Source organism: Natrix helvetica (assembly GCF_964273705.1).
Source record: "Natrix helvetica genome assembly, chromosome: 1".
NCBI classification, from domain to species: domain Eukaryota; kingdom Metazoa; phylum Chordata; class Lepidosauria; order Squamata; family Natricidae; genus Natrix; species Natrix helvetica.
In genome coordinates this window covers 358,642,293-358,668,006 of record NC_138548.1, presented here as the reverse complement: position 1 = coordinate 358,668,006, position 25,714 = coordinate 358,642,293, and the positions used below count along the sequence as shown (strand labels likewise).

The following is a 25,714-nucleotide window of genomic DNA, read 5'->3' as shown; positions in this document are numbered from 1 at the left end:
CAGAGAGCCCCCAAGGATCGCTCATTTCAACCCTGAGCTACAAATATTCTCTTCTATCAATATATATTATTAAATAATATTGGTATTGTTATCAAAATAATAAAATTGTAGACTTTTTTCTTTTTTCACTGCCATTGAAAAAGGCTTCAATGTTTACTTAATAGTTTCAGGCAAAATGTTTATTAATAGTTTGGGGGGAAATAGTTTGGAGTAAAGAATATATACGTATATACATACATATGTACTGTAAGGACATAATAATAGAATAGGTAGAATTACTGGGACATAATAATACCTTGCTATTTCAGTTCTGTAAGAATTGCTTTGCTCCTGTAAGAATTGGAATTGCCCTGCCAGTGATGTAACTTCTGCTATCTTGTTTTTTTTTTAAATAACTCGGCGCCTGGAAGGGAATATGTCATAGTTTGGCAGGGTTACACTTCAAACTCTGCTAACCAGTGAATGGTGATGCAATATTTTTAAAATTGCATATATTGTTGAATTCATACTGCGTCTTTGTATCTGATTATAAAAATGCTTGCCATACTAAAATGGGAACATTAAACCACACTAACCTAAACTAAATGAATCTGGAAGAGTAAACATAAGAAGTTAAACTAAAACCAACCTAAATTCAGCTGAGAATCTGATAAAATTCAGAGAATTTTAGAGAAAATGAATTAACAGTGAAGATCTGGGTAGAAGATACCAACTTCCTAAATACCTAAGCACCTTGTCTGTGCTCTGATAAATTATTTAAGAGAGCAAACATGACATTTGGACTTTCTGCCTGAAAAACATGTTAAGCAGGCTATAATCCATATTCTCTATGTGATCGCTAAGAGTTGTGTAGGAAGTTATCACCTAGCCCTCTCCCAGAAAAATGCAATATCCTAGGAAATATTGATAAGGCAGAATATTATATTATTTCCTGGATGTGAAAAAGGGAGAAACACATTTTAAAAACTAAGTAAATTCCTGCAGCTTCCTGGCCATCCTCACTTTATCAATGGGCCATTAAGAAGGCCAAGCTAGTCCACTTTACATAATAAAGAGTTCTCCCCTTCAGCTCCAGGGGGGATGGGAATGAAGGCATGATAATATAAGCCTTTACTCAACTGACCACATGGCATCTGAGAATTCAACCAAACCTGGATTCAAAACTCAGCCTAGAGGGTTGCCCCTGCATGGGCCCAAGTGAGTCTGACAACCAATCAGAATACATTTCTTACACAGGAACAGGAAACAGAAAGGTGGGACTGAACAGGTTATAAAAAGCCTAGCAAGCCATAAAACCAGGGACTCAACATCTCAGTCCTTCCTTCTCTTCTTCTCCACCAACATTGAAGCATGTGATCACCTTTTCTGTTCAGGGCTCAAGCCATGTGGTCCTGTCCACCATTAAAACCATCTTTCCAAGCAGCCTCCATGTCTCCGGTGTCTTTTTCCCCACTTGGAGCCGAACCCAGAAGGACATTTCTTCCAACAGTTGACAACAAGTTAATTCATATATTTATAAGAGGGACAAAGAAATGGAGACATTCATGGACATTCCATAGCTTTCTGTGGAGTACAAGTGTTTCATTTTCTCTGTATTGTCCAATTTGTAGTGTTGTGGTTTCTAGTCTGCTTTATCTCAAAGGGCTGAGAATACAGGTAGTCCTCAACTTAGTGACCCAAGTTACAAAGGCACTGAAAAAAGTGACTTATGACCATTTTTCACAAGATAATTGCAGCATCCCGTGGTCACGTACTCAAAATTCAAATGCTTGCCAACTGGCATGTATTTATGACTTCTAAATTATGATGGTCACAGTGTCCCGGGGAAACCTTTTGGAACCTTCCGGCAAGCCAAGGCAATGGGGAAATCCAGATTTGCTTAACAAGCTGTGTTGCTAACTACTAATTTAACACCTGCAGCGATTCCCTTAAGAAATCTCCAGGTTCTTATTATCAGATGTGGTGGACATGTCCAAAGGCAGAAAAGTTTTTGCCTAAAAATAAAAAAAAATGATTAGAAGAAATGATAAAACCACAGATAGATCTAAAACCAGACACGTTCCTATTGGGGATAATTACCAGGGAAATACAATAAAGGAAATGTATATTTAATTTTGCACGTGGGTACAGCAGCAAGAATTATATTTGCACAAAATTGGAAGCATGCAGACCTACCTGAAGAAGAAAATGTAATAAAGAAAATACTAGAACGTGCAGAAATGGATAGATTAACAATGAAAATTAAAGATAAGGAAGAATCTGAATATTGTTCAATTTAGGAGACATTTTACCAATGGTTAGAGATTAGAAGCAGAAGTTAGAAATTTAGAAACGTAACAGAAATTGAAGTTGAATGTTGAGTTAAACTTAGAAATATTGAATTATAAAAATATGGAAATGTTATGAGGAATAGATGAGAGTTGCAATAGATGCATATTAAGGTTGGGATTTAATATTTAAAGTGATTCGCCGTTAAAAAGGAAAAGAGTATTTGATTAGATGATGAAAAAATATATAAAAAAGAAGATGTAAAGAGTATGATAAAAAGAATATAGAAATGGAATAATTATTATGCTGATAAGGTTTATTATATATAATTCAAAATGAATGCACCCAGACAGTACACTGTCATTATAAATATTGATTTTTAAAATAGAAAATGTATTATAAAAATATATACAAAAAAAAAGTGTGGCCAGAATGATCTGAAAATGGAGCAAAACCAAGGGTGAAATGCTATCGGTTTGGGCCGTTTCGGGCTAGTTCTTCCGAACCAGTAGTAAAGAAATGCTTTAAAAAGTAAAAAAAAAAAATTCCAACAATCAGCTGTGACAATCAGCTGTGCTGTGCGATCATGGGAACCTTTTTGTGGGTGTGAAGTCCAGCTGCTTTTGCTTTGGGTGTGAGTCCGTTGTGTAACTTTTGTGTCATTTTTGTGTAAAGGGTGATAGTTGGTTTTTGAGCTCTCTGTGACTCTGTGAGGTTCCTGCTTGTTGCAGAGGCCGTTTTGTGTGAAGTCCAGCTGCTTTTGCACTGTGTGAGTCCGTTGTGTAGCTTTTGTGTTCTTTTTGTGTAAAGTGTGATAGTTGGTTTTTGAGCTCTCTGTGACTCTGTGAGGTTCCTGCTTGTTGCCCACCCGGTCACATGCCCACCAATTCACGCCCACAGAACCGGTAGGGAAAATTTTTGAATTTCACCACTGGGCAAAACTCACTTAACAACCGTCTTACCCAGCAATGGAAATTCGGGACTCAATTCTGGTCGTAAGTCGAGGACTGCTTGCGCCTCAACTTTTGAAGGTAGACCAGACTACGTTTCTGGTTGACACCTGAAATTGATTTACAGCTCAGGTTAGCCAATGTTAATTGGATCTTCTTTACAGATCTTGTTTGCTTTTCACACAACAGAGCAAAAACAGCTTGTGAAAGTACACATGATTTACACAACACATAAACCCTCCTTGACCAACTGTAGCCCAATCGCTACAAGAACTCAAAAGGGGTTTCCGTAGCCAGGGACAGACCAGGAAGAATCCCCTGGCTTGTTTCTGTGTCGTAAACCAGGAAAAGGAATAACCAGCCCATCAGCCTTTCTACGCTATTAACTTTGATTCCTGTGCCAGAAATGTCAGTTTTGTAACGCATCAATTCTTTGCGGAGGACAAATCCAGGCTGATCCAGGACCTTTGAACCTGTTGGGTCTGTTTGACCTGGCGAATCAGAGAGCCAGACCGGTATAGGCTGAGCACAGTTTATAGTCTTAGCACACGGGAAAATGGTACTCCCAGATTGAAGACAAAGAAAGAAAAAAATAAGAGTGCAAATATGAAGCAACAGGGAACAAGAACCATCAATCAGAAGTTATCAGATTTTGTGAGCTGATCTGGAGCGTCTAGCCGTCCCTTGCCACACAAAACACCTTTCTCAAGACCTCTTAATGGCCCTTGGCCTTCTTCTCATCACCTTTAATTTCCTTTTGCGTAATAGCATCCCCAAACTTTCTCCACTTCCTTTTCTCTTCAACAAGTTGCAATTGTCAAATAGCAGGGTCAAGTGCAGTGGCATCATGGCAGCTGTCTTGCTCTTTTCTTTCTTTCTTTCTTTCTTTCTTTCTTTCTTTCTTTCTTTCTTTCTTTCTTTCTTTCCTTCCTTCTTTCCTTCCTTCTTTCTTTTCCTTCCTTCCTTCCTTCCTTCCTTCCTTCCTTCCTTCCTTCCTTCCTTCCTTCCTTCCTTCCTTCCTTCCTTCCTTCCTTCTTTCTCTCTTCTCTCTTATGCTTTTGTTAACCTTTTCCACCCAATGAGATATTTTGGGAAATATTTAAAAAGGCAGAATGTTATATTTCCCTAAAGGAGAAACGGAGACACGTGTTTTAGACGCCTTGCCCTGCAGCTGCGATGAGGTGACTGGGAGGCATCTCCAGTTTTGGGCGGTGCCTGATTGGATCATGAGATAGACATGTGGGTGCTGGGCAGGGACTTGAACTTTCTTTTGGGTGGGGAAAAGAAAACCTGGAAATTTCAGATTCGGGTTTTCCCAGATGTGCCAATGTGACATCTCTAATAAAGTGGAACTTTGAGGAAACTCCGAGTCTTCTTTCATTAGGGTGTTACTTGGAACCCTGACACTTGCTCCACAAAAACTTCGAAGTTGGATGCAACGCAGAGAGGAAGCACGTTCCTGACCTTCGCGCACCAAGTGCAGCCTGATTTGCTAAGTGTCTTTCTGCAAAGCCCTTCTGCCCAATTGCCTAACCTAGAACAATATTTGTTAATGTTGCTTAAGGATAAAGAAGGAGTCCCGGAAGAGAATCAGGTCAGTCCCGGGTCAATAAGAGAAAAAAATACATTATGAGACACTTCAGAATGAGGTGAAAATTCATCCCAAAGCAAACAAACTGCCCAACTCAAAGAAGCTTCTGTTTCTCAGTCAGGGGAGAACATCTCCTCTCCTCCTTCCACAGCTCCAACAGAGCTTGGTAGGCCCTTCAAGAGGGAGGCTCTCTTGTTTGCTGGTCTTACTGGTCTGATTGTCCACAAGGAGCTTTTTCAAGAGGCAACTGATCTTCCTTATTTCCTTCCTTCCTTCCTTCCTTCCATCCTTCCTTCCTGCCTGCCTGCCCCTCTCTCTCTCTCTCTCTCTCTCTCTCTCTCTCCCTCTCTCTCTCCCTCCCTCCCTTTCTTTCTTTCTTTCTTTCTTTCTTTCTTTCTTCCTTTCTTCCTTTCATCTCTTACACTTTTGTTAACCTTTTCCACCTGTGGGAACCCCCCCCCCCCCAGAAGAATGAAATATTTTGAGAAATAAAAAAGGCAGAATATTATATTTCCCTAAAAGAGAAATGGAGAAACATGTTTTTAGAGGCAGAAAGCAGCCCCCAGTCTTTCTTAAAACCCCACAGCAGATGCCAGCACTTAAGGAGATAAAGAGCTGACTGAAAGAGGAAGCCAACTACCTAGATGGCTCCATTCATAAGCAAAGCAAACGCTGCGTCCAGAGGCCCATTCAAGAAAGGTTATTTCGAAACTCCCTTGTGGCAAAGTTCGACAGCTAACAAAAGCAGAATGGGAGGATTAGAACAAGCAGCCCCTCACCCAAGATCCAACACAGGATGAAAGCCACAATAAGAATTACCCAACACCCTTTCAGAACGCAAGTCCCTTCGTTGCACAACCCCCAGAACAGTCCAAACTTCAAAGTCACGGAAACCTAATGTCAGGGTTCCAAGTAACACCCCCAACGAAAGAAGACTCTGAGGCTTGCGCTTCCTCAAAGTTTCATTCATTTAGAAATGTCATATTGGCACATCTGGGGAAACCCGGATGTGAGAGTTTCCAGGTTTTCCCCACCCAAGTGACAGTTCAAGTCCCTGCCCAGCACCCACGTGTCCATCACATGGTCCAATCAAGCACTGCCCAAAACTAGAGAGCCCTCCCAGTTACATCATGGCAGCTGCAGGGCAAGATGTCCTTGACTCTCTGAGAAAAGAATGTTATTTTGACTATATACCTCCCATACTCCATATAATCCCCCCTCCCACTTTCCCACAGTACAAAATGTGGTAGGCCTGAAGGCCCAGTGCAGAAGATAGCTTCCAAGTTTGACCGGCCGCCTCCATCCACTCATTCAACTACGTGGTCAGCTGTCCCAGAATCACTTCATCAATAAAGTGTGCAGAGAAGAGCAACAAAGATGATGAGGGGACTGGAGACTAAAACATATGAAGAACGGTTGCAGGAACTGGGTATGTTTAGCTTAAGAGAAAGAAGGACTAGGGGAGACGTGATAGCAGTGTTCCAATATCTCAGGGGTTGCCACAAAGAAGAGGGAGTCAAGCTATTCTCCAAGGCACCTGAGGGTAGAACAATGGGTGGAAACTAATCAAGGAGAGAAGCAACTTAGAACTGAGGAGAAATTTCCTGACAGTGAGAACAATTAATCAGTGGAACAGCTTGCCTCCAGAAGTTGTGAATGCCCCAACACTGGAAGTCTTTAAGAAGATGTTGGATAGCCATCTGTCTGAAACGGTATAGGGTTTCCTGCCTAGGCAGGGGGTTGGACTAGAAGACCTCCAAGGTCCCTTCCAACTCTACTATTGTATTGTATTGTATTGTATTGTATTGTATTGTATTGTATTGTATTGTATTGTATTGTATTGTATTGTATTGTATTGTATTGTATTGTATTGTATTATAAAGGGAACCTTTCTTTCCAATCAACCCCCAGCCTCCATTTTATTTCCAGTGGCTTCCTCCCGGCTTGGACTCAGACCTGGATATTTCTTCCAACGCACCCATCACCTCTTCACCTCCCAAAACTTGAATCTGCCTGGCTGAAAGTATCCTGATCAGAAGCCTGTTGAATTGCTGTAACATACAAATCTTAGGGCAGAGGTGGGTTGCTACCGGATCGCACCCGTAGTGGACATTGGGATTGTGTCGCTGAACCAGTAGGGACGGCCAGCTGGCCACGCCCCTGAACCGGTTCCCCGGTCGCCCATGCCATTGCCGGCATGTGTTTTTTTTACTCATTTTATACAATACAATAGCAGAGTTGGAAGGGACCTTGGAGGTCTTCTAGTCCAACCCCCTGCCTAGGCAGGAAACCCTATACCATTTCAGACAGATGGCTATCCAACATCTTCTTAAAGACTTCCAGTGTTGGGGCATTCACAACTTCTGGAGGCAAGTTGTTCCACTGATTAATTGTTCTAACTGTGAGGAAATTTCTCCTCAGTTCTAAGTTGCTTCTCTCTTTGATTAGTTTCCACCCATTACTTCTTGTTCTACCCTCAGGTGCCTTGGAGAATAGTTTGACTCCCTAGTTTGAACATTTTATAATGTTCTGCGCATGTGTAGGGCAATTAACAGGCAATGGCGCATGCGCAAGCAACACGCGGTGGGCGCGAGTGCGAAGCGAATTGGCAGTAACGCCAGCAGCAACCTATCCCTGCCTTAGGGCAATGATTCTCAACCTCAGAAACATTAAGATATGTGGACGTCAATCAATTTCCATCGGAATACAGATGGAAGGGATCTTGGAGGGCCTAAAAAGTCATGTGCTGTCCTTCTTAATCCCATCACCCTGGAGCTGACAATGTTTCATTTCTGAATGGATTGGCCCAGATTTCTTAACGCGCCCCAAATCTCCATCTCTAAGGATTTCTGCTGGAAGCTGGATGCAGGAAACTGGGGCTGGAGCCTGTTTCTCCATTTAATATTCTGCCTTATTTTAATATTCAGCCAAATATTTCATTCTTCTGGGGGTGCGGGTTGCTTCCCACAGTGTATTTTTCCATAGCCGAGGGTACAAAAGCTCAACGTTCTTAAAAAAGTCTTGAAATGCAAATAGTCCTCGACTTAACCACGGTTCACTTAGTGGCCATTCAAAGTTACAACCCGAAAAAAGTGACTTACGACCATTTTTCGGACTGATGATCATTGCAGCATCCCCACAGTCACGTGGGGGGGGGGGGAATGCTGCATTTGGATGCTTGACAACGGACTCACGTTTACGACGTTTGCAGTGTCCCCTAAACTTTTTACAACCTCCCGACAAGCAAAAGTCAATGAGGAAACCAGATTCACTTAACCAACTGGGTTTCTCATTTTAAGAATTGCAGTAATTCACTTCACAAATGTGAAAAGAAAAGTTGGAAAATGTAACCCCAAAGGTGCTTTTTCAAGAGGCAACTGGCTTTTCTTATTTTTACAATACAATACAATAGCAGAGTTGGAAGGGACCTTGGAGGTCTTCTAGTCCAGTGGTCGGCAAGCCGCGGCTCGCGAGCCAAATGCGGCTCTTTACACATTTTAATGCGGCTCTTCAGTGTGCCGGGCGCCCGCTCCCCTCCCTCCTCTCGGGCTTCGGAGGGAAGCTTCTGCAAAAGCCGAGTGACAAGTCTCCCAGGCTGTAATTTTCCGAGCTGTGCGCACGCGCCTGTTTTCCACGGCGTGGAGCAGCGGCGAGATTCTGCGTGGCGAGTGATGATTCCAGGGGCCATCCGGGAAGATGAGGAACGCAAGGGGAGACCCTGCCCCCCCACTGATGGCCCCCGGAATCATCGCTCGCCGCGCAGAATCTCGCCGCTGCTCCACGCCGTGGAAAACAGGCGCGCGCGTACAGCTCTGTCAGTCTCTCTCTGATTCCCTCTCTCACTCCCTCTCTCTGTTCCTCTCTCTGTCTGTCTGTCTCACTCTCACACACACACACACTGTGGTCACCTTGTTGAGTGTTCCAATCACATTTGAAACACTCAACAACTGGCCTGCATTTATGGTATTTTGTGTGTGTGTGTGTGTGTGTGTGTGTGTGTGTGAATGAGACAGACAGAGAGAGGAACAGAGAGAGGGAGTGAGGGAGGGAATCAGAGAGAGACTGACAGACAGACACACACACACACACACAGACAGAGAGAGGGGGAGGGAGGGAGAGAAAGATAGACAGACAGAGAGAGAGACACACACAGAGTGAGTGATTAAGTGAATGAGTGAGAGACAGACACATCCACATACACAGAGTGACAGAGAGGAAGGGAGGGGAGAGAGACAGAGGGAGAGACAGACACACACACACACACACACACACACACACACACACACAGAGTGACAGAGATGGGGGAAGGAGGAGAGAGAGACAGAGATACAGAGAGACAGACAGACAGACACCCAGAGAAAATGACAGAGGGAGACAGAGAGGGAGGGAGGGAGAGAGAGACAAAGAGCCAGAGAGAGAGAGAGAAAGAAAAAGAAAAAAAGAAAGTGGGAGAGAGAGATGAAATTAAAAACAACAACATACAAACCTGACTTACTCAAACTATCCAAGGAAATGCAAGGCCAATGTTCACATTAGTGGTTGTGACTTTGTCAGTCATTGTCAGGATGTAATTTTCTCTACATTGTAAGGCAAATTTTACGGAATTTAACGTTATTGATAAATAATATCGTTCTAAAGTTTTTGTTTTATTAGTTGTGTTATTTGTATCCTCCCGACCTATGTGGATACTTGCATGCAGAATATTCTCAATAAAAACTTATTGAAACTAAAAACAGTGTACCATCCTATGTATTTTCGGTTTTAAAAATGTGGCTCTCAAAATAAATTTCAATCGTGGTTTTGGCGAGATTTGGCTCAGTTGAAAAAAAAGGTTGCCCACCACTGTTTTAGTCCAACCCCCTGCCTAGGCAGGAAACCCTATACCGCTTCAGACAAATGGCTATCCAACATCTTCTTAAAGACTTCCAGTGTTGGGGCATTCACAACTTCTGGAGGCAATTTCTGTTCCACTGATTAATTGTTCTAACTGTCAGGAAATTTCTCTTCAGTTCTAAGTTGCTTCTCTCCTTGATTAGTTTCCACCCATTGCTTCTTGTTCTACCCTCAGGTGCCTTGGAAAATAGTTTGACTCCCTCTTTTTCTTTGAAGATGTTTTGTTTCTCATCCAAGAAGCTTCTTTGCGAGCTAAATTCTGGGGAATCAGATCTTGCTGTCATACCTGGAAGTCATCTTTTACATTACGAACGGTATAGGGTTTCCTGCCTAGGCAGGGGATTGGACTAGAAGACCTCCAAGGTTCCTTCCAACTCTACTATTGTATTATTAGGCCTTCAGGCCTGCCACATTTTCTACTGTGGGAAAATGGGAGGAGGGATGATATAGCTCATGGATGGTATATAGTCAAAATAACATTCTTTTCTCACAGAGTCAAGGATGCCTTGCCCGGCAGCTGCGATGCGGTGACTCGAAGGCATCTCCAGTTTTGGGTGGTGTCCGTTTGGATCATGGGATGGACATGAGGCTGCTAGGCAGGGACTTGAACTTTCTTTTGGGTGGGGAAAAGAAAACCTGGAAATTTCAGATTCGGGTTTTCCCAGATGTGCCAATGTGACATCTCTAATAAAGTGGAACTTTGAGGAAACTCCGAGTCTTCTTTCATTAGGGTGTTACTTGGAATCCTGACACTTGCTCCACAAAAACTTCGAAGTTGGATGCAACGCAGAGAGGAAGCACGTTCCTGACCTTCGCGCACCAAGTGCAGCCTGATTTGCTAAGTGTCTTTCTGCAAACCTCTTCTGCCCAATTGCCTAACCTAGAACAATATTTGTTAATGTTGCTTAAGGATAAAGAAGGAGTCCCGGAAGAGAATCAGGTCAGTCCCGGGTCAATAAGAGAAAAAAGTACATTATGAGACACTTCAGAATGAGGTGAAAATTCATCCCAAAGCAAACAAACTGCCCAACTCAAAGAAGCTTCTGTTTCTCAGTCAGGGGAGAACATCTCCTCTCCTCCTTCCACAGCTCCAACAGAGCTTGATAGGCCCTTCAAGAGGGAGGCTCTCTTGTTTGCTGGTCTTACTGGTCTGATTGCCCCAAAAGAGCTTTTCAAGAGGCAACTGGTCTTCCTTTTAATTTTATTTAATTTTTAAAATGTGAGTGTTATATAAATTGGAATTGGTTTTTTGGATTGTTTCTAATTTCCTTTTAACTTTTGTACTATGTGTTTTTTAATGCTGTACCCCGCCCTGAGTCCTTGGGAGAAGGGCGGCATATAAATCTAATAAATCCAATCCAATCCAATCCAATCCAATCCTTATTTCCTTCCTTCCTTCCTTCCTTGCTTCCTCCCTCCCTCCCTCTGTCCTTTTTTCTGTCTGTCTGTCCTTCCTTCTTTCCTGCCTTCCTTCCTTCTTTCTTTCTTTCTTTCTTTCTTTCTTTCTTTCTTTCTTTCTTTCTTTCTTTCTTTCTTTCTTTCTTTCTTTTTTGATAACCAGTGTTAGATACTTGCTTTTACTACAGTGGTTTCCACCAATGTCCTCTGTTCCGGCGGGAACAGAGGTTTAATCCTATTGGTCGAAGGGTCTGACAGCTCCCTATAAAAAGGCTGCTGTCAGACTCACTGGCAATCCCTTTGCTGGATTGTTCTCACTTGTTGTACTTCAATAAAGAGCTGTTGTTGCCTTTTAGCCTTGTGTGCCTTTCCATTCCCCGATCTAACAACCATGACCTGGATGACTGAGAATCTCCCTAGATACTTGGTCGACCAAATGAGCCTCCAGAGGCGGCTTTTTCCAAAATACTGAAACAGGGATGTCAAACTCAAGGTCCATAAGCCGGATCCATCCTGCGAAGGATCCATCCCTGCGAGCTCCGTTTTCTCTGGCAGAGGGTTGCGGGAGGCCATTGCAGCCGAAAACAGAACTCGGGAGCCCATTTTCACTGGCAGAGCGCTCGGTCCACCACAGGCACCCAACGACACGAGTGACGTCAAGCTGGCCACGCCCACACCAGCTACGCCCCCCTGCCCCCCCCGAATCCCGACATAACCTTGATACAGCCCTCAATGAAATCGAGTTTGTAAGAAGGGTGCAAATGACCAGCTGTCTGCGAGGAATATAAATCTCTCCTTTCCCCATCATCCAGTCAGAGCTGAAGAAGCTTCTTGGATGAGAAGCGAAATGTCTTCAAAGAAAAAAGAAGAATGTCCAGTTGCCTCCCTGAAAAAAAGCACCTTTGGGACAACCATGACCTGCATGACTCAGAACCTCCATAAACATTTATTTGGGAGTAACGCACATGACTTCAATAATATTTTTCTAGTGTGGTGTTGTGACAATTCCTTAACTTGAACATCCAGTTCCTCTTACGGTACCTGTCATCCCCATTTCTGATTCAAACCCTTGACTCATGTTGACCTTAAGCTTAAGAGAAAGAAGGACTAGTTTAAGAGAAAGAAGGACTACGGGAGACATGATAGCAGTCTTCCAATATCTCAGGGGTTGCCACAAAGAAGAGGGAGTCAAGCTATTCTCCAAGGCACCTGAGGGTAGAACAAAAAGCAACGGGTGGAAACTAATCAAGGAGAGAAGCAACTTAGAACTGAGGAGAAATTTCCTGACAGTTAGAACAATTAACCAGTGGAACAGCTTGCCTCCAGAAGTTGTGAATGCCCCAACACTGGAAGTCTTTAAGAAGATGTTGGATAGCCATTTGTCTGAAACGGTATAGAGCTGTGATGGCGAACCTATGGCACGCATGCCACAAGTGGCACGCGGAGCCATTTGTCAGGGCACGCGAGGCGCTGCCCTGTTAGCTGGCCAGCGCGCATGCGCGCGCTGGCCAGCTGAGTTCACCTTTTTAAAAGCTATTTTCGCCCTCCCCAGGCTCCAGAGGCTTTATAGGAGCCTGGGGAGGGTGAAAAGAGCCCCCCCCCGCCCCCCCGGAGGCTTCAGGGACCGTCCCTGAAGCCTTCGGAACGCTTAAAACCACCCTCCGAGCAAACCGGAAGTCACATCCGGTTTGTTCGGAGGGTGGTTTTAAGCGCTCCGAAGGCTTCAGGGAAGCCTCCGGACAGTCCCTGAAGCCTCCGGAGGGCCTCCGGGGGGGTCGGGGTAGGCTCTTTTCCCCCTCCCCAGGCTCCTATAAAGCCTCTGGAGCCTGGGGAGGGTGAAAAAAACATGTAAAAATGGGGGGGGGTCGCGCGTTGTGCGCACATGCGTAGTGGGGGGTTGTTGCATTATGGGTGCGGCACGCCTGCACTCGACCCCCCTGCGCTCCCTCCCACTTGTAGCACGCGAGCCAAAAAAGGTTCGCCATCACTGGTATAGAGTTTCCTGCCTAGGCAGGGGGTTGGACTAGAAGACCTCCAAGGTCCCTTCCAACTCTACTATTGTATTGTATTGTATTGTATTGACCTGTGAAACCCTGGACGGTTTGACTCACACCAGAACTGACCAAGCCAAATTGATGTTCCAGGAGCAGCTGGCAGGGGGGGCGGAAGTGGGGGGGGGGAATTGTGTCTCTTTTTTTGCCAGGTACGGGGAGGCACATGGAGTCTGTTGAGTTCTGGTACGGCTCTGGTTCGGCTTCCATGCCAACAGAGATACTCTAATCCAACAAATAGATTTCTTCATTTTATCAAAGGAACAATAGGTCACGACCCCTTCGACATCCGGACGAGGCTTTGCCAGAAAATCCTAAGGTTGCTCATTTCCCTCCTGACGTTCCAGAAAACTGGGCTAGGGGAAAACTGGACTAGGGGAGATATGATAGCAGTGTTCCAATATCTCAGGGGTTGCCACAAAGAAGAGGGAGTCAAACTATTCTCCAAGGCACCTGAAGGTAGAACAAGAAGCAATGGGTGGAAACTAATCAAGGAGAGAAGCAACTTAGAACTGAGGAGACATTTCCTGACAGTTAGAATCAGTGGAACAGCTTGCCTCCAGGAGTTGTGAATGCCCCAACACTGGAAGTTTTTAAGAAGATATTGGACAACCATTTGTCGGAAGTGATGTAGGGTTTCCTGCCTAAGCAGGGGGTTGGACTAGAAGACCTCCAAGGTCCCACCCAACTCTGCTATTGTATTGTATTGTACTTTACTTTTTGTTCAGTCAGGGGTGTTTAATATTCTTCCCTCAGTCACTATAATAATTGGTAGTCCTTGACGTACGACCGCAATTCAGCCCAAAGTTTCCATTGCTGAGTTGTTAAGTGAGTTTTGCCCCATTTTATCAGCTTTCATGCCACGGTTGTTAAGTGGATCCATAACTTCTGATTGATTGATTGATTGATTGATTGAAACAATTGGATGGGCATTTGTCTGGAATGGAATTGGATTTCCTCAGAGGTGGCCTTCACATAACAATTCATAGCCGAGCCATATCTGGGCCATACAGGTAGTCCTCGAGTTACGACCACAATTGACCCCGAACATTTACATTGCTAAGTGGAACATGCGTTAAGGGAGTTTTGCCCCCTTTTATAACTCCTCTTGCCACAGTTGTTACATGGATCATTGCATTTGTTAATTAGTAACACGGTTGTTAAGTAAATCTGGTTTCCCCATTGACTTCGCTCGGGAGGAGGCGCAAAAGATGATCACATGACCCTAGGACACTGTGACCGTCATGAATATGAGTCCGTGGTCAAGCATCTGAATGCAACTGAATGACCATTGGGATGCTGCATTGGTTGTAAGCGTGAAAAACAGACTTAAGTCACTTTTTTCAGTGTCATTGTTAACTTTACAACGGTCACTAAATGAGCCGTTGTAAGTCGAGGACTACCTGTACTCCTCCACTTATAATCATTCATTTAGTGACCATTCGAAGTTACAAGAGCGCTGAGAAAAGTGACCCATGACCAGTTTCGACACTTACGACTGTTGCAGTATCTCTACGGTGACGTGATCAAAATTCGGCAACTGGCTCCTATTTATGACGGTTACGGTGTGCCAGGGTCACGCTGTCCCCTTTTGCGACAAGCAAAGAGGAACTGCCATGGTTCCCTTAACAAACGTGTGACTAACTTAACAACTGCCATGGTTCACTTAACAACTGTGGCAAGAAAAGTTGTAAAATGGGCGCAAAACTCACAAGCGTGTTGCTCAGCGACAGAAATGTTGGCCTCACTGGTGGGTCATACGTCGAGGCCTACCTGTAACCGTAAGCCTTTAGGTCTTGAGAAATGGATTGACCCCGGGCTGGGAGGGCGGCTGTTGTGTGTGTGTGTGTGTATGTGCGTGCGTGCGCGCGCGCGTGCGTGCGTGTGTGTGTGTGTGTGTGTAAAGCTAGAGAAGAGCAAAACTTCTATTTGCACACAGAGTTCTGTCTGGTGTATTGCTCAAACAATCTCCCTATTTCTGACGTGTTGCCTAGTACAACATACCAAGGTCTCTTTCTCTCTCTCTCTCTCTCTCACACACACACACACATGCACACACAGCCAGGCAGGCAACTTAGCTGTGCAAATAGACCGCAAGCCAAAGTGATAACCGCTGCGGGTAGAGAGGAATGTGTGTGTGGGTGGGTGTGTTTGTGTGTCCTCCAGGAGTATAAAAGGACTGGCAGGTTAGCAGACGACGGAGCAGGTGAGGTGGAGAACAACTCCGTCTCCTCTGACCCACCAGCTTTGACTCCTCTACCAGCTGACCTCTCAACGCTATGGGGAAGAGCCGGATACTTGCAGGACCCTGCCTTTTTCTCCTGGGTCTCTTCTTCCTTCCTGGGGAGACCTCAGCACCACCCCCAAAACCGTAAGCAGTTTTCCTCGCTTCTTTTTTTTTGTTTCCCCCGAAATGTTGATTCTGGGTTTTCAGAAGGGAAAAAATGGGTACAGATACAGATTAACAGCATTGGAAGGGACCTTGTAGGTCATCTAGTCCAACCCCACCGCCCAAGCAGGAGACCCTATACCATTTCTGAAAAATGGCAGTCCAGTCTCTTCTTGAAAGCCTCCAGTGATGAAGCTCCTACAATTTCCAAAGGCAACTTCTTTTCCATGGGTTGATTGTTTTCACTGTCAGAGAATTTCTTTTTTAAAAAATTGTTTTAATTAAGCAAAAAACACACACAAGAACATTCTTCATTACATCTTCCAGAAAGCATGTCGATTGGTTACAAATAAATTTCGTGCGTTACTACAATCATTCTTTATATTTCATTCATATTGAATTGTACATTTTAAATCAAAAATCTTTATACCATCAATATACCATCAGTCTCATTTAACTGTATTTGTTTAAACGTGCTTTTGTCTAGAATCATTTATATTTATATTATAATAAATCTAGACAAAAATTTATTACTAGAATTTATAAGTACCCAGGAGAGATTACATCTTTATAACAAAATCTAAACACAAAAAAATATTAATAAAATTAGTAAATCTTTTCCCCAGGTCCCATATCATAGTTTATATCCAAATTGTTTTTTACCAGTTAGAGTTATTATTTCATTATTATTGTCAGAGAATTTCTCCTTATTTCTAGGTTGAATCTCTCCTTGGTCAGTTTCCATCCATTATTCCTTGTCTGGCCTTCGGGTGCTTTAGAAAATAGATTGACCCCCCCACTCTCTGTGGCAGCCCCTCCAATATTGGAAGACTGCTATCGTGTCTCCCCTGATCCTTCTCTTCACTAGACTAGCCATGCCCAGTTCCTGCAACCGTTCTTCATATGTTTTAGCCTCCAGTCCCCTCATCATCCTGGTTGCTCTTCTCTGCACTCTTTCCTGAGTCTCCACATCTTTATTATAGGGTGGTGATCAAAATTGGATGCAGTATTCTAAGTGTGGTCTTTCTAGAGTGGTATTAGTACCTCATTAGTGATCCTGATTGTATCCCTCTTTTAATGCAATGTAGGATTGCACTGGGTTTTTTGGCTGCCGTTACACACTGCTGGCTCATATTTAGTTGGTTGTCCACTAAGACTCCAAGATCCCTTTCACAGTTACTGCTATTAAGCCTGGTTTCTCCCAATCTATATGTAAACTTTTGGTTTTTCTTGCCTAAGTGCAGGACTTTACTTTTCTCTACATTGAATTTCATTTTTTGTCCATTATTTCTTTATTTGTCCCTGAGATCACTGTCCTGCCTTCCCTGCTGACGCTCAAGGCAGGCCACATCATTTCCCTTTTTCGTATTTGGTCCTCACAACAACCCTGCGAGGGAGGCTAGATGGAGAAAGAGCAACTGGCTACCCAGCATCCTTTGGTGGGCAAGGGTGGTTTTGAACCTGGGTCTCTTTGTCCTCAGCACAACTCTACACCATCCTGACTTTTTTTGGGGGGGAGGGTAAAGCTGACTAATACAGGTAGTCCTCGACTTACGACCGCAATGGAGGCAAAAAATTTACGTTGTTAAGCGAGTTTGGCAAAACTGACTAATACAGGTAGACCTCGACTTACGACCCCAATGGACTCCAAACTTCATGTTGCTAAGCGAGTTTTGAAAAACTGACTTAACACAGTTAAGCGTCGACTTACAACGACAACCGAGCCCTAAATTCATGTTGCTAAGCAAGAGATTCGTTAAGTGAGTTCTGCCCTATTTTACAACCTTTCTTTCCATATTTGTTAAGTGAATCCCTGCAATTGATAAGTTAGTCACTCGGTTATTGAGCAAATCTGGCTTCCCCATTGACTTTGCTTCTCAGAACATCACAAAATGCGATCACATGAGCCCGGGATACTGTGGCCGTCATAAATATGAACCAGTTGCCCAGCCTCTGAATTTTGATCATGTGGCCAGGGGAGGGGGGATGCTGCAACGGTCGTAAGTGTGAAAAAAAGGTCATAAGCCCACTTTTTTCAGTGCTGTTGTAACTTAGAACGGTCACTAAACGAACGGTTTCAAGGCACCTGAAGGTAGAACAAGAAGCAATGGGTGGAAACTAATCAAGGAGAGAAGCAATTTAGAACTGAGGAGAAACTTCCTGACAGTTAGAACAATTAATTAGTGGAACAGCTTGCCTCCAGAAGTTGTGAATGCCCCAACACTGGAAGTCTTTAAGAAGATGTTGGAGAGCCATCTGTCTGAAACGGTATAGGGTTTCCTGCCTAGGCAGGGGGTTGGACTAGAAGACCTCCAAGGTCCCTTCCAACTCTGCTATTGTATTGTATAAGGTTGTAAGTCGAGGACTATCTGTAAATAAGCGCATACAGACATTAGCCAGGTTGGGGTGGTGCAGTCTAAAGGCAGCAGGCTGGAAAACAGCAATGCAAATGCGAATCCTGCCAAGCTGGTTGAACCTGGGCCAGTCACTCTCTTTTAGTCTCAGGAAGAAGGAAGAGATTAGGGAAAGTCCCTTCTGAATTAAGGAGAAATTTCCCGACAGTTGGAACAATTAATCCCTGGAATAATTTGGCTCCAGAACAATAGAATGGAATAGAATTGTGACTGAACAGACAAGGAATTTGTCTCGGTACATATGCTGTTAGTGCACATAAAAGAAAAGAGACATTCATCACGAATCATAAGGTACCACACCTAGTGATAGACATAGGATACAAATAAGCAATCAAATCATATTAGGAAACAATCAATATAGATCGTAACGATACAAGCAAGAAAGTTACAGTCATGCAGTCCTAAGTGGGAGGAGATGAGTGATAGGAACAATGAGAAGATTAATAGCAGTGCAAACTTAGTAAATAGTTTGATAGTGTTGTGGGAATTAGCTGTTTAGCAGAGTGATGGCATTGGGGGGAAAACTGTCCTTGTGTCTAGTTATTGTAGTGTGCAGTGCCCTGTAGTGTCGTTTTGAGGGTAGAAGTTGAAACAATTTCTGTCCAGGATGCGAGGGGTCTGTAGATATTTTCACAGCCCTCTTTTTGACTGGTGCAGGATACGGGTCCTCCAGGGAAGGCAGGTTGGCAACAATTGTTTTTTCTGCAGTTCTAATTCTCCTCTGAAGTCTGTGTCTCTCTTGTTGGGCTGCAGAAGCAAACCAAACAGTTATGGAGTTGCAGATGACAGGCTCAATAATTCCTCTGTAGAATTAGAATCAGCAGCTCTTTGGGCAGTTTGAGCTTCCTGAGTTGGCGCAGAAAGGACATTGGGAATGCTCCAACACTGGAAGTTTTTAAGAAGAGATTGGATAGCCATTTGTCTGAAATGCTGTAGGGCAGGGGTGTGCCAGGGTTCCAAGCAACACCCCCAATGAAAGAAGACGCCGAGGCTTGAGGTTCCTCCAAGTTCCATTTTAGTAGAGATGTCATCTTGGCACATCTGGGGAAAACCCGGATCTGAGAGTTTCCAGGTTTTCCCCATCCAAGGGGAAGTTCAAGTCCCTGCCCAGCACCCACGCGTCCGTCACATGATCCGATCAGGCACTGTCCAAAACTGGAGATGCCTCCCAGTCACGCCACTCCAGGTACAGGGCGAGATGTCCTTGACTCTCGGAAAAAGGAATGTTATTTTGACTGTATCTACCCCACTCCGTATAATCCCCCCTCCCGTTTTCCCACAGTAGAAAAGGTGGCAGGCCTGAAGGCCCAATCCAAAAGATGGCTTCCAGGTTTGACAGGGTGTCAAACTCGATTTCACTGAGGGCCGCATCGGGGCTGGGTTTGACCTTGGGGTGAGGGGGCAGGTGGGCATGGCCAGCTCAACGTCATTTGTATCGGGGGTGCCTGTGGCAGGCTGTCCAGCAAAGGAAGGCAAGACCAGGGAGAGCGCCAAACCCTTATCCCCCAGAGGAGCGTTGCAGGAGGCTGTCGTACGGCGCTTTTGAGCTCCGTTTTTGCTGGCAGAGACACCGTGGGCCGGTCCTTCGATGTTTCCAGGGCAGCCCCGTGGGCCAGATTTAAGCACTACACACACACTAGATCCGGGCCCCGGGCCTTCAATTTGACACCCCTGGTATAGAGTTTGCTAACTCTAAGCAGAGGGTTGGACTAGACGACCTCCAAGGTCCCTTCCAACTCTGTTATTGTATATTCTAGCTAATGAAGAAAACTACAATGGCTGGTCCAGGATTAATAAAGGTAGCATACTTGTTTAGTGACTGCCTTCCATATGGTGACCGTTTGCAGTCAAGATGGCGATGAAATAGTAACTCTGCAATTAGTCCTCGCATTTACAACCTTTGCAGATCTCTAAACCCAAGGAAAGCTGAAATCATACAGATTAGCAGAGTTGGAAGGGACCTTGGAGGTCTTCTAGTCCAACCTCCTGCTCAAGCAGGAGACCCTACACCATTTCTGACAGATGGCAGTCCAATCTCTTCTTGAAAGCCTCCAGTGATGAAGCTCCCACAACTTCCGAAGGCAACTTCTGTTCCATTGGTTGATTGTTCTCCCTGTCAGAGAATTTCTCCTTATCTCTAGGTTGAATCTATCCTTGGTCAGTTTCCATCCATTATTCCTTGTCTGGCTTCAGGTGCTTTGCAAATAGCTTGACCACCTCCCTGTCTGTGGTAGCTCCTCAAATACTGGAACACATATATCATGTCTCCCCTGGTCCCACCCAAGCAGGAGACCCTACACCATTTCTGACAAATGGCAGTCCAATCTCTTCTTGAAATCCTCCAGTGATGAAGCTCCCACAACCTCTGAAGGCAACATCATGATGTTGCTGTCCAGTCGCCTCATCGGAGAGATGGGTAGCATATAAATTTTATAAATGTAACAAATGTTTCACTTAGTGACCACTTCACATAACAACCCAAGTGGACAATCTTCAATGTAGTCGCTATACGAGGACTACCGGCAGCTGAATTCCCTGCACTGGGAATGCTCACCAAGGTGATGTCGGCAGCCTTAGAGGAGACGGCACCCCCACAGCTAACATGGGTGCTCACTCCCATTGTTGCATGTGTGAGTCTCTTTCCCAATATACCGCTAGTCCTTGACTTACAACAACTCATTTAGTGACCGTTCAAAGTTACAACACCACTGAAAAAAGTGACTTAACAGATTAACAGAGTTGGAAGGGACTTATGGCCACTTTTCTCCCTTAACAACCTTTGCAGCAACCCCATGATCAAGTTTTCAAAATTTGGAGGCTTGGCAACTGCCTCATATTTATGACGGTTACAACGTCCCAAGGCCCTGCAATCCCCTTTGGCGACCTTCTGAGAAGCAAAGTCAAGTGGAAAACCAGATTCACTTAATAACTGTGTGACTAACTTAACAACCGCAGCGGTCCACATAACAATCGTGGCAAGAAAGGTTATAAAATGGGGCAAAATTCACTGAACAACTGAAAATGGGGGCTCAATTCTGGTCGTACGTCGAGGACTGCCTCTATTAGGTCAACTCTTGGTGAGGGCTATCTAGATAGATTTTTGATTCAGCACAGTGGGGCGATTGTGAGGTGTGTTGCAAGCTCAGAAAAAGTGGTTTGCAGCTAGGGATGGTCCAAAGTCTGTGATGTGCCAGGCCAGGAATTGCTTGGAAACGAATCTGCAGTCCTGGAGAGGCAGCTGAACTAAGTTTTTAACTCTTTCATTAAAAGAAAATAAGCTGCTTGCCAACTGGGGAATTCTGGGAGTTGAAGTCCACGCATCTTTAATATGGCCGGCCTTGAGAAACAATGCTTTACGTCTTTTGCTTTCTTTTCAATACACAAACAAATGTTGTTTCTGCATTGAAAGCAAAGAATCTTCACAAAGAATCAACAAGTAGAGCTCGATTTACAACCGAAATGGGGTCTACCCATTCGAGTCAGACGGTCATATGACCGACCCAATATTATGACCTTTTTTTTTTTGCAGGGGGCACAGTCATGAAACAAATCTAGGGTTTGCTATAAGCTGGTTTTGCTGAAAACCAGAAGTAAATGTTGGTTTGGGGCAAAATGATTGTAAAAACGTGGACGTTGGAAGTGGTATTCAGCAGGTTCTGGCCAGTTCTGGAGAAGCGGTAGCGGAAATTTTAAGTAGTTTGGAGAACTGGTAAAAATCACTTCTGACTTACCCCTCCCCATCTATTCTCTGCCTCCCGAATCCCAGCTGATCGGGAGGAAATGAGGATTTTGCAGTAACCTTTCCCTGGAGTGGGGAGGGAATGAAGATTTTACAGTCTCCTTCCCTTGCCATGCACACCAAGCCATGCAATGCCCACCAAGTCACCCCCACAGAACCTGTAGTAAAAAAAATTGAATTATAAAGTATGATTATAAAGCAACCCAGTTGGTGCCAAAAGCCCAGAGCAGGGTCATGTGACCGCAGTTAATGTCAGAACTTCAAATCTGGGTCATAAGTTGGTTGTAATGTCTCCTGATTGCTAAGCAACCGGTCATAAGTCCCTCCAAGACTGAGTGGCTGTGGTTTCCGTCATCCCGATTTGTGCATCTTGTTCCATCTTTGATGATAGGGGGAGAAATTTTAGCCCCCTCAGAGAAGGCTTGCAATCTGGGAGTCCTCCTGGATACGCGGCTTAGTTTAGAAGAACACCTGACGGCCATGACCAGGGGGGCCTTTTACCAGGTTCGCCTGGTACGTCAGTTGTGCCCCTTCCTGGATCGGGATGCTCTGTGCACAGTCATTCATGCCCTCGTCCTTTCTTGCCTGGACTACTGCAACGCTCTCTACATGAGGCTGCCCTTGAAGAGCACCCGGAGGCTTCAGCTGGTCCAGAATGCGGCCGCGCGGGTTGTCATGGGGGTACCTAGGTGCTCCCATGTTACACCCCTTTTAGGCGGCCTGCACTGGTTGCCGGTTGTTTTCCGGGTGCGATTCAAGGTATTAATTATGACCTTTAAAGCGCTCCATGGCTTAGGCCCAGGGTACCTGCGAGACCACCTACTGCCACCAGTAGCCTCCCACTGTCCAGTACGATCCCACAGAGTTGGCCTCCTCAGAGTGCCGTCGGCCAGACAGTGTCGGCTGGTGACCCCCAGGGGGAGAGCCTTCTCTGTGGGAGCGCCTTCCCTCTGGAATGAGCTGCCCCCGGAGCTTCGTATAATCCCTGACCATCCCTGACCGGTTCTTCCGACGCGCCCTAAAAAGTTGGCTTTTCCAGCAAGCTGGCCTGGCCTGTTAATTTTAACTCATTTTTTAAATGTATTGTCCTATAAATTCGATTTGTTTTTTTTTGGATATGTATTTAATTTCTTTTTAACTGTTTTTTAATGTTGTACGCCGCCCTGAGTCCTTTGGGAGAAGGGCGGCATATAAATCCAATAAAAACAAAACAAACAAACAAACAAACAATAAGTCGAGAACTACCTGTGTGACCCACCAAAGATTTTGGGAATCGTAGCCCATTGATGTTGACAAGCACCAAGCGTGAAGAAAGGAGCCTTGGGCGTGTTACATTTTTGCCACTGAGTGCCTCAGAGTTCAATCTGTGATGGATGCATTACTTGAAACATGACATTGTATTTAGTTTACTCATATAGCGTGACAAGGAAACGGCTTTAATTTAAGCCGGGAGAAAGGGTGATAAATCTCCGGATTAATTTTAGTTCAATTTTTTTCATGAAGAAACTATTCTTTGTCATTCCTGTTCTCAAAAGGATGCGTGGCTTGACCCGAAAGCCTGGGAGAGCTAAAAATGTTCCCCCAGCGGGTTTTGCGAGTTTCACCTCCTATTTCAACAAGGAGGCTGGAAAACAAAACTCTAAAAAAAGAAAGAAAAATGTGGTTCGTACAGCAATGAAAACGTGATACCTTTGGCGTTTTCAAACATCTTGAAGGTCTGTGATGTAGCAAACGAAGCCGACCAACTTTCTCTAATACAAGTCCTCCACTTACAACAGTTTATTCAACAATCCCCATAGACATTTAAAAGTTTACTTAGTGACTGTTTTTTTGGATTTTTAAAGAAAGTTTTATTTTTTTACAAACACATCGTTGTGTGAAGAGTGTGGAACCAGAGTTACATTTAAGTACAAATAAAACAAAAAGTCCAAATAATGTAATACTCTTCCTATTTAACACAATTGAGCATCTTATAGACTTTTGTAATAATATGCATATTTGCTGGCGACAAAACTGAACTGCATTCAGTTTTGATCTCCACGATGTAAAAAAGATGTGGAGACGCTAGAAAGTGCAGAGAAGAGCAACAAAGATGATTAGGGGACTGGAGGCTAAAACATATGAAGAATGGTTGCAGGAACTGGGTATGTCTAGTTTAATGGAAAGAAGGACTAGGGGAGACATGATAGCAGTGTTCCAATATCTCAGGGGTTGCCACAAAGAAGAGGGAGTCAAACTATTCTCCAAGGCACCTGAGGGTAGAACAAGAAGCAATGGGTGGAAACTAATCAAGGAGAGAATCAACTTAGAACTGAGGAGAAATTTCCTGACAGTGAGAACAATTAATCAGTGGAACAGCTTGCCTCCAGAAGTTGTGAATGCCCCAACACTGGAAGTCTTTAAGAAGATGTTGGATAGCCATTTGTCTGAAACAGTATAGGGTTTCCTGCCTAGGTAGGGGGTTGGACTAGAAGGCCTCCAAGGTCCCTTCCAACTCTGCTATTGTATTCTATTATTGTATTGTATTGAATTATAATCTTTCCTTAATTATTATAATTAATAATTATAATTATATTAATTGTTCGATATTTCAGTATATTATTTTTAATGGCAATCTCCATATTCTTGATATTACTCCAGATAGAATACTAATAATCACATTTGTTATGTTGAATAACTTATATAATCCTAATGGTAATACACAGATTTATACTGAACTATAATCTTCCATTGTTCCCCTGTCTAAATTTTGGTTATGCCACTGTTATATTTAAAAAAATATCCCCTTTCTAGTCACATTTTAAAATAAATAAAACAATGTTCATCTTAGTTATATTTGACACGTTATATAATTCTAATAATAATAATACACGTTTTGTTGAAATAGGATCTTTCATTAGTGACTGTTTGAAGTTACAACAGCATGGGAAAAAAAGTGACTTACAACCGTTTTTCAAACTTACGAACCTTTTAACCCTTTTTCCCTGTAAAATTTGTAAAATCAAACTTACGACCGTTGCAGAATCCCTATGGCCACCTGATCCCAATTCAGACGCTTGGCAACTGGCTCATATTTCTGACCGTTGCAGTGTCACAACTGAGGTTATCATCTGATCCTCTTTTGTGACCTTCTGACAAGCAAAGTCGATGGAGAATTCAGATTCACTTCACAATTGGGTTACTAACGTAACACAGCCACGGTGATTCACTTAAAAACAGTGGTAAGAAAGGTCATAAAATGGGGCAAAACTCGCCACAAATGTCTCGTTTAGCAACATAAATTGTGGGCTCGGTTGTGGTTGTAAGTCGAGGAGTGCCTGTGGCTAGGACTCACGCCGGACCAAGGGATGGGATGCGAAAGGGGATTTGGACACGGCGGTCCAAATGACTTCACAATTGGTTTTGGTCACCACAATGTTAAAAAAAAAGATGTGGAGACTCTAGAAAGAGTGCAGAGAAGAGCAACAAAGATGATTAGGGGACTGGAGACTAAAACATGTGAAGAACGGTTGCAGGAACTGGGTACGTCTAGCTTAAGAGAAAGAAGGACTAGGGGAGACATGATAGCAGTGTTCCAATATCTCAGGGGTTGCCACAAAGAAGAGGGAGTCAAACTATTCTCCAAGGCACCTGAGGGTAGAACAAGAAGCAATGGGTGGAAACTAATCAAGGAGAGAAGCCACTTAGAATGAAGAGGAACTGAGAGCAATTAACCACTTGCCTCCAGAAGTTGTGAATGCTTCAACACTAGAGGTTTTTAAGAAGAGAGTGGACAAAACGCTTTGTCTGAAGTTTTGCCCCATTTTACGACCTTTCTTGCCAGAGGTGTTGAGTGAACCAATGCAGTTGTTAAGTTAGTCACACGGTTATTCAGGGTACCTGGCTTGCCTGATGACTTGGCTTGTTAGAAGGTCGCAAAAGGGGATCCCGCGACCCCGTGACAATGCAACCATCATATATATGAGTCAGTCAGTGCTAAGTTTTTCAACAACACTTTTTTCAATGTCGTCGTAAATTGGAA

At 44.0% G+C, this 25,714-nt stretch overlaps 2 protein-coding genes across 2 annotated transcripts in view; one reads left to right on the top strand and one right to left on the bottom strand.

Moving 5' to 3' along the window:
• The window catches only part of LOC309397742 (uncharacterized protein), a 295,216-nt gene that overhangs the window by 13,278 nt on the left and 256,224 nt on the right, over positions 1-25,714 (bottom strand). The window lies entirely within an intron of this gene.
• LOC309397281 (alpha-2-macroglobulin-like) overlaps positions 15,338-25,714 on the top strand; it is a 90,333-nt gene continuing 79,956 nt past the window's right edge. Inside the window, exon 1 of the mRNA XM_081963152.1 lies at positions 15,338-15,522. Coding sequence (XP_081819278.1) covers positions 15,431-15,522 — 92 coding nt within the window. The 5' untranslated portion in view covers positions 15,338-15,430. The remainder of the gene's footprint in view (positions 15,523-25,714) is intronic.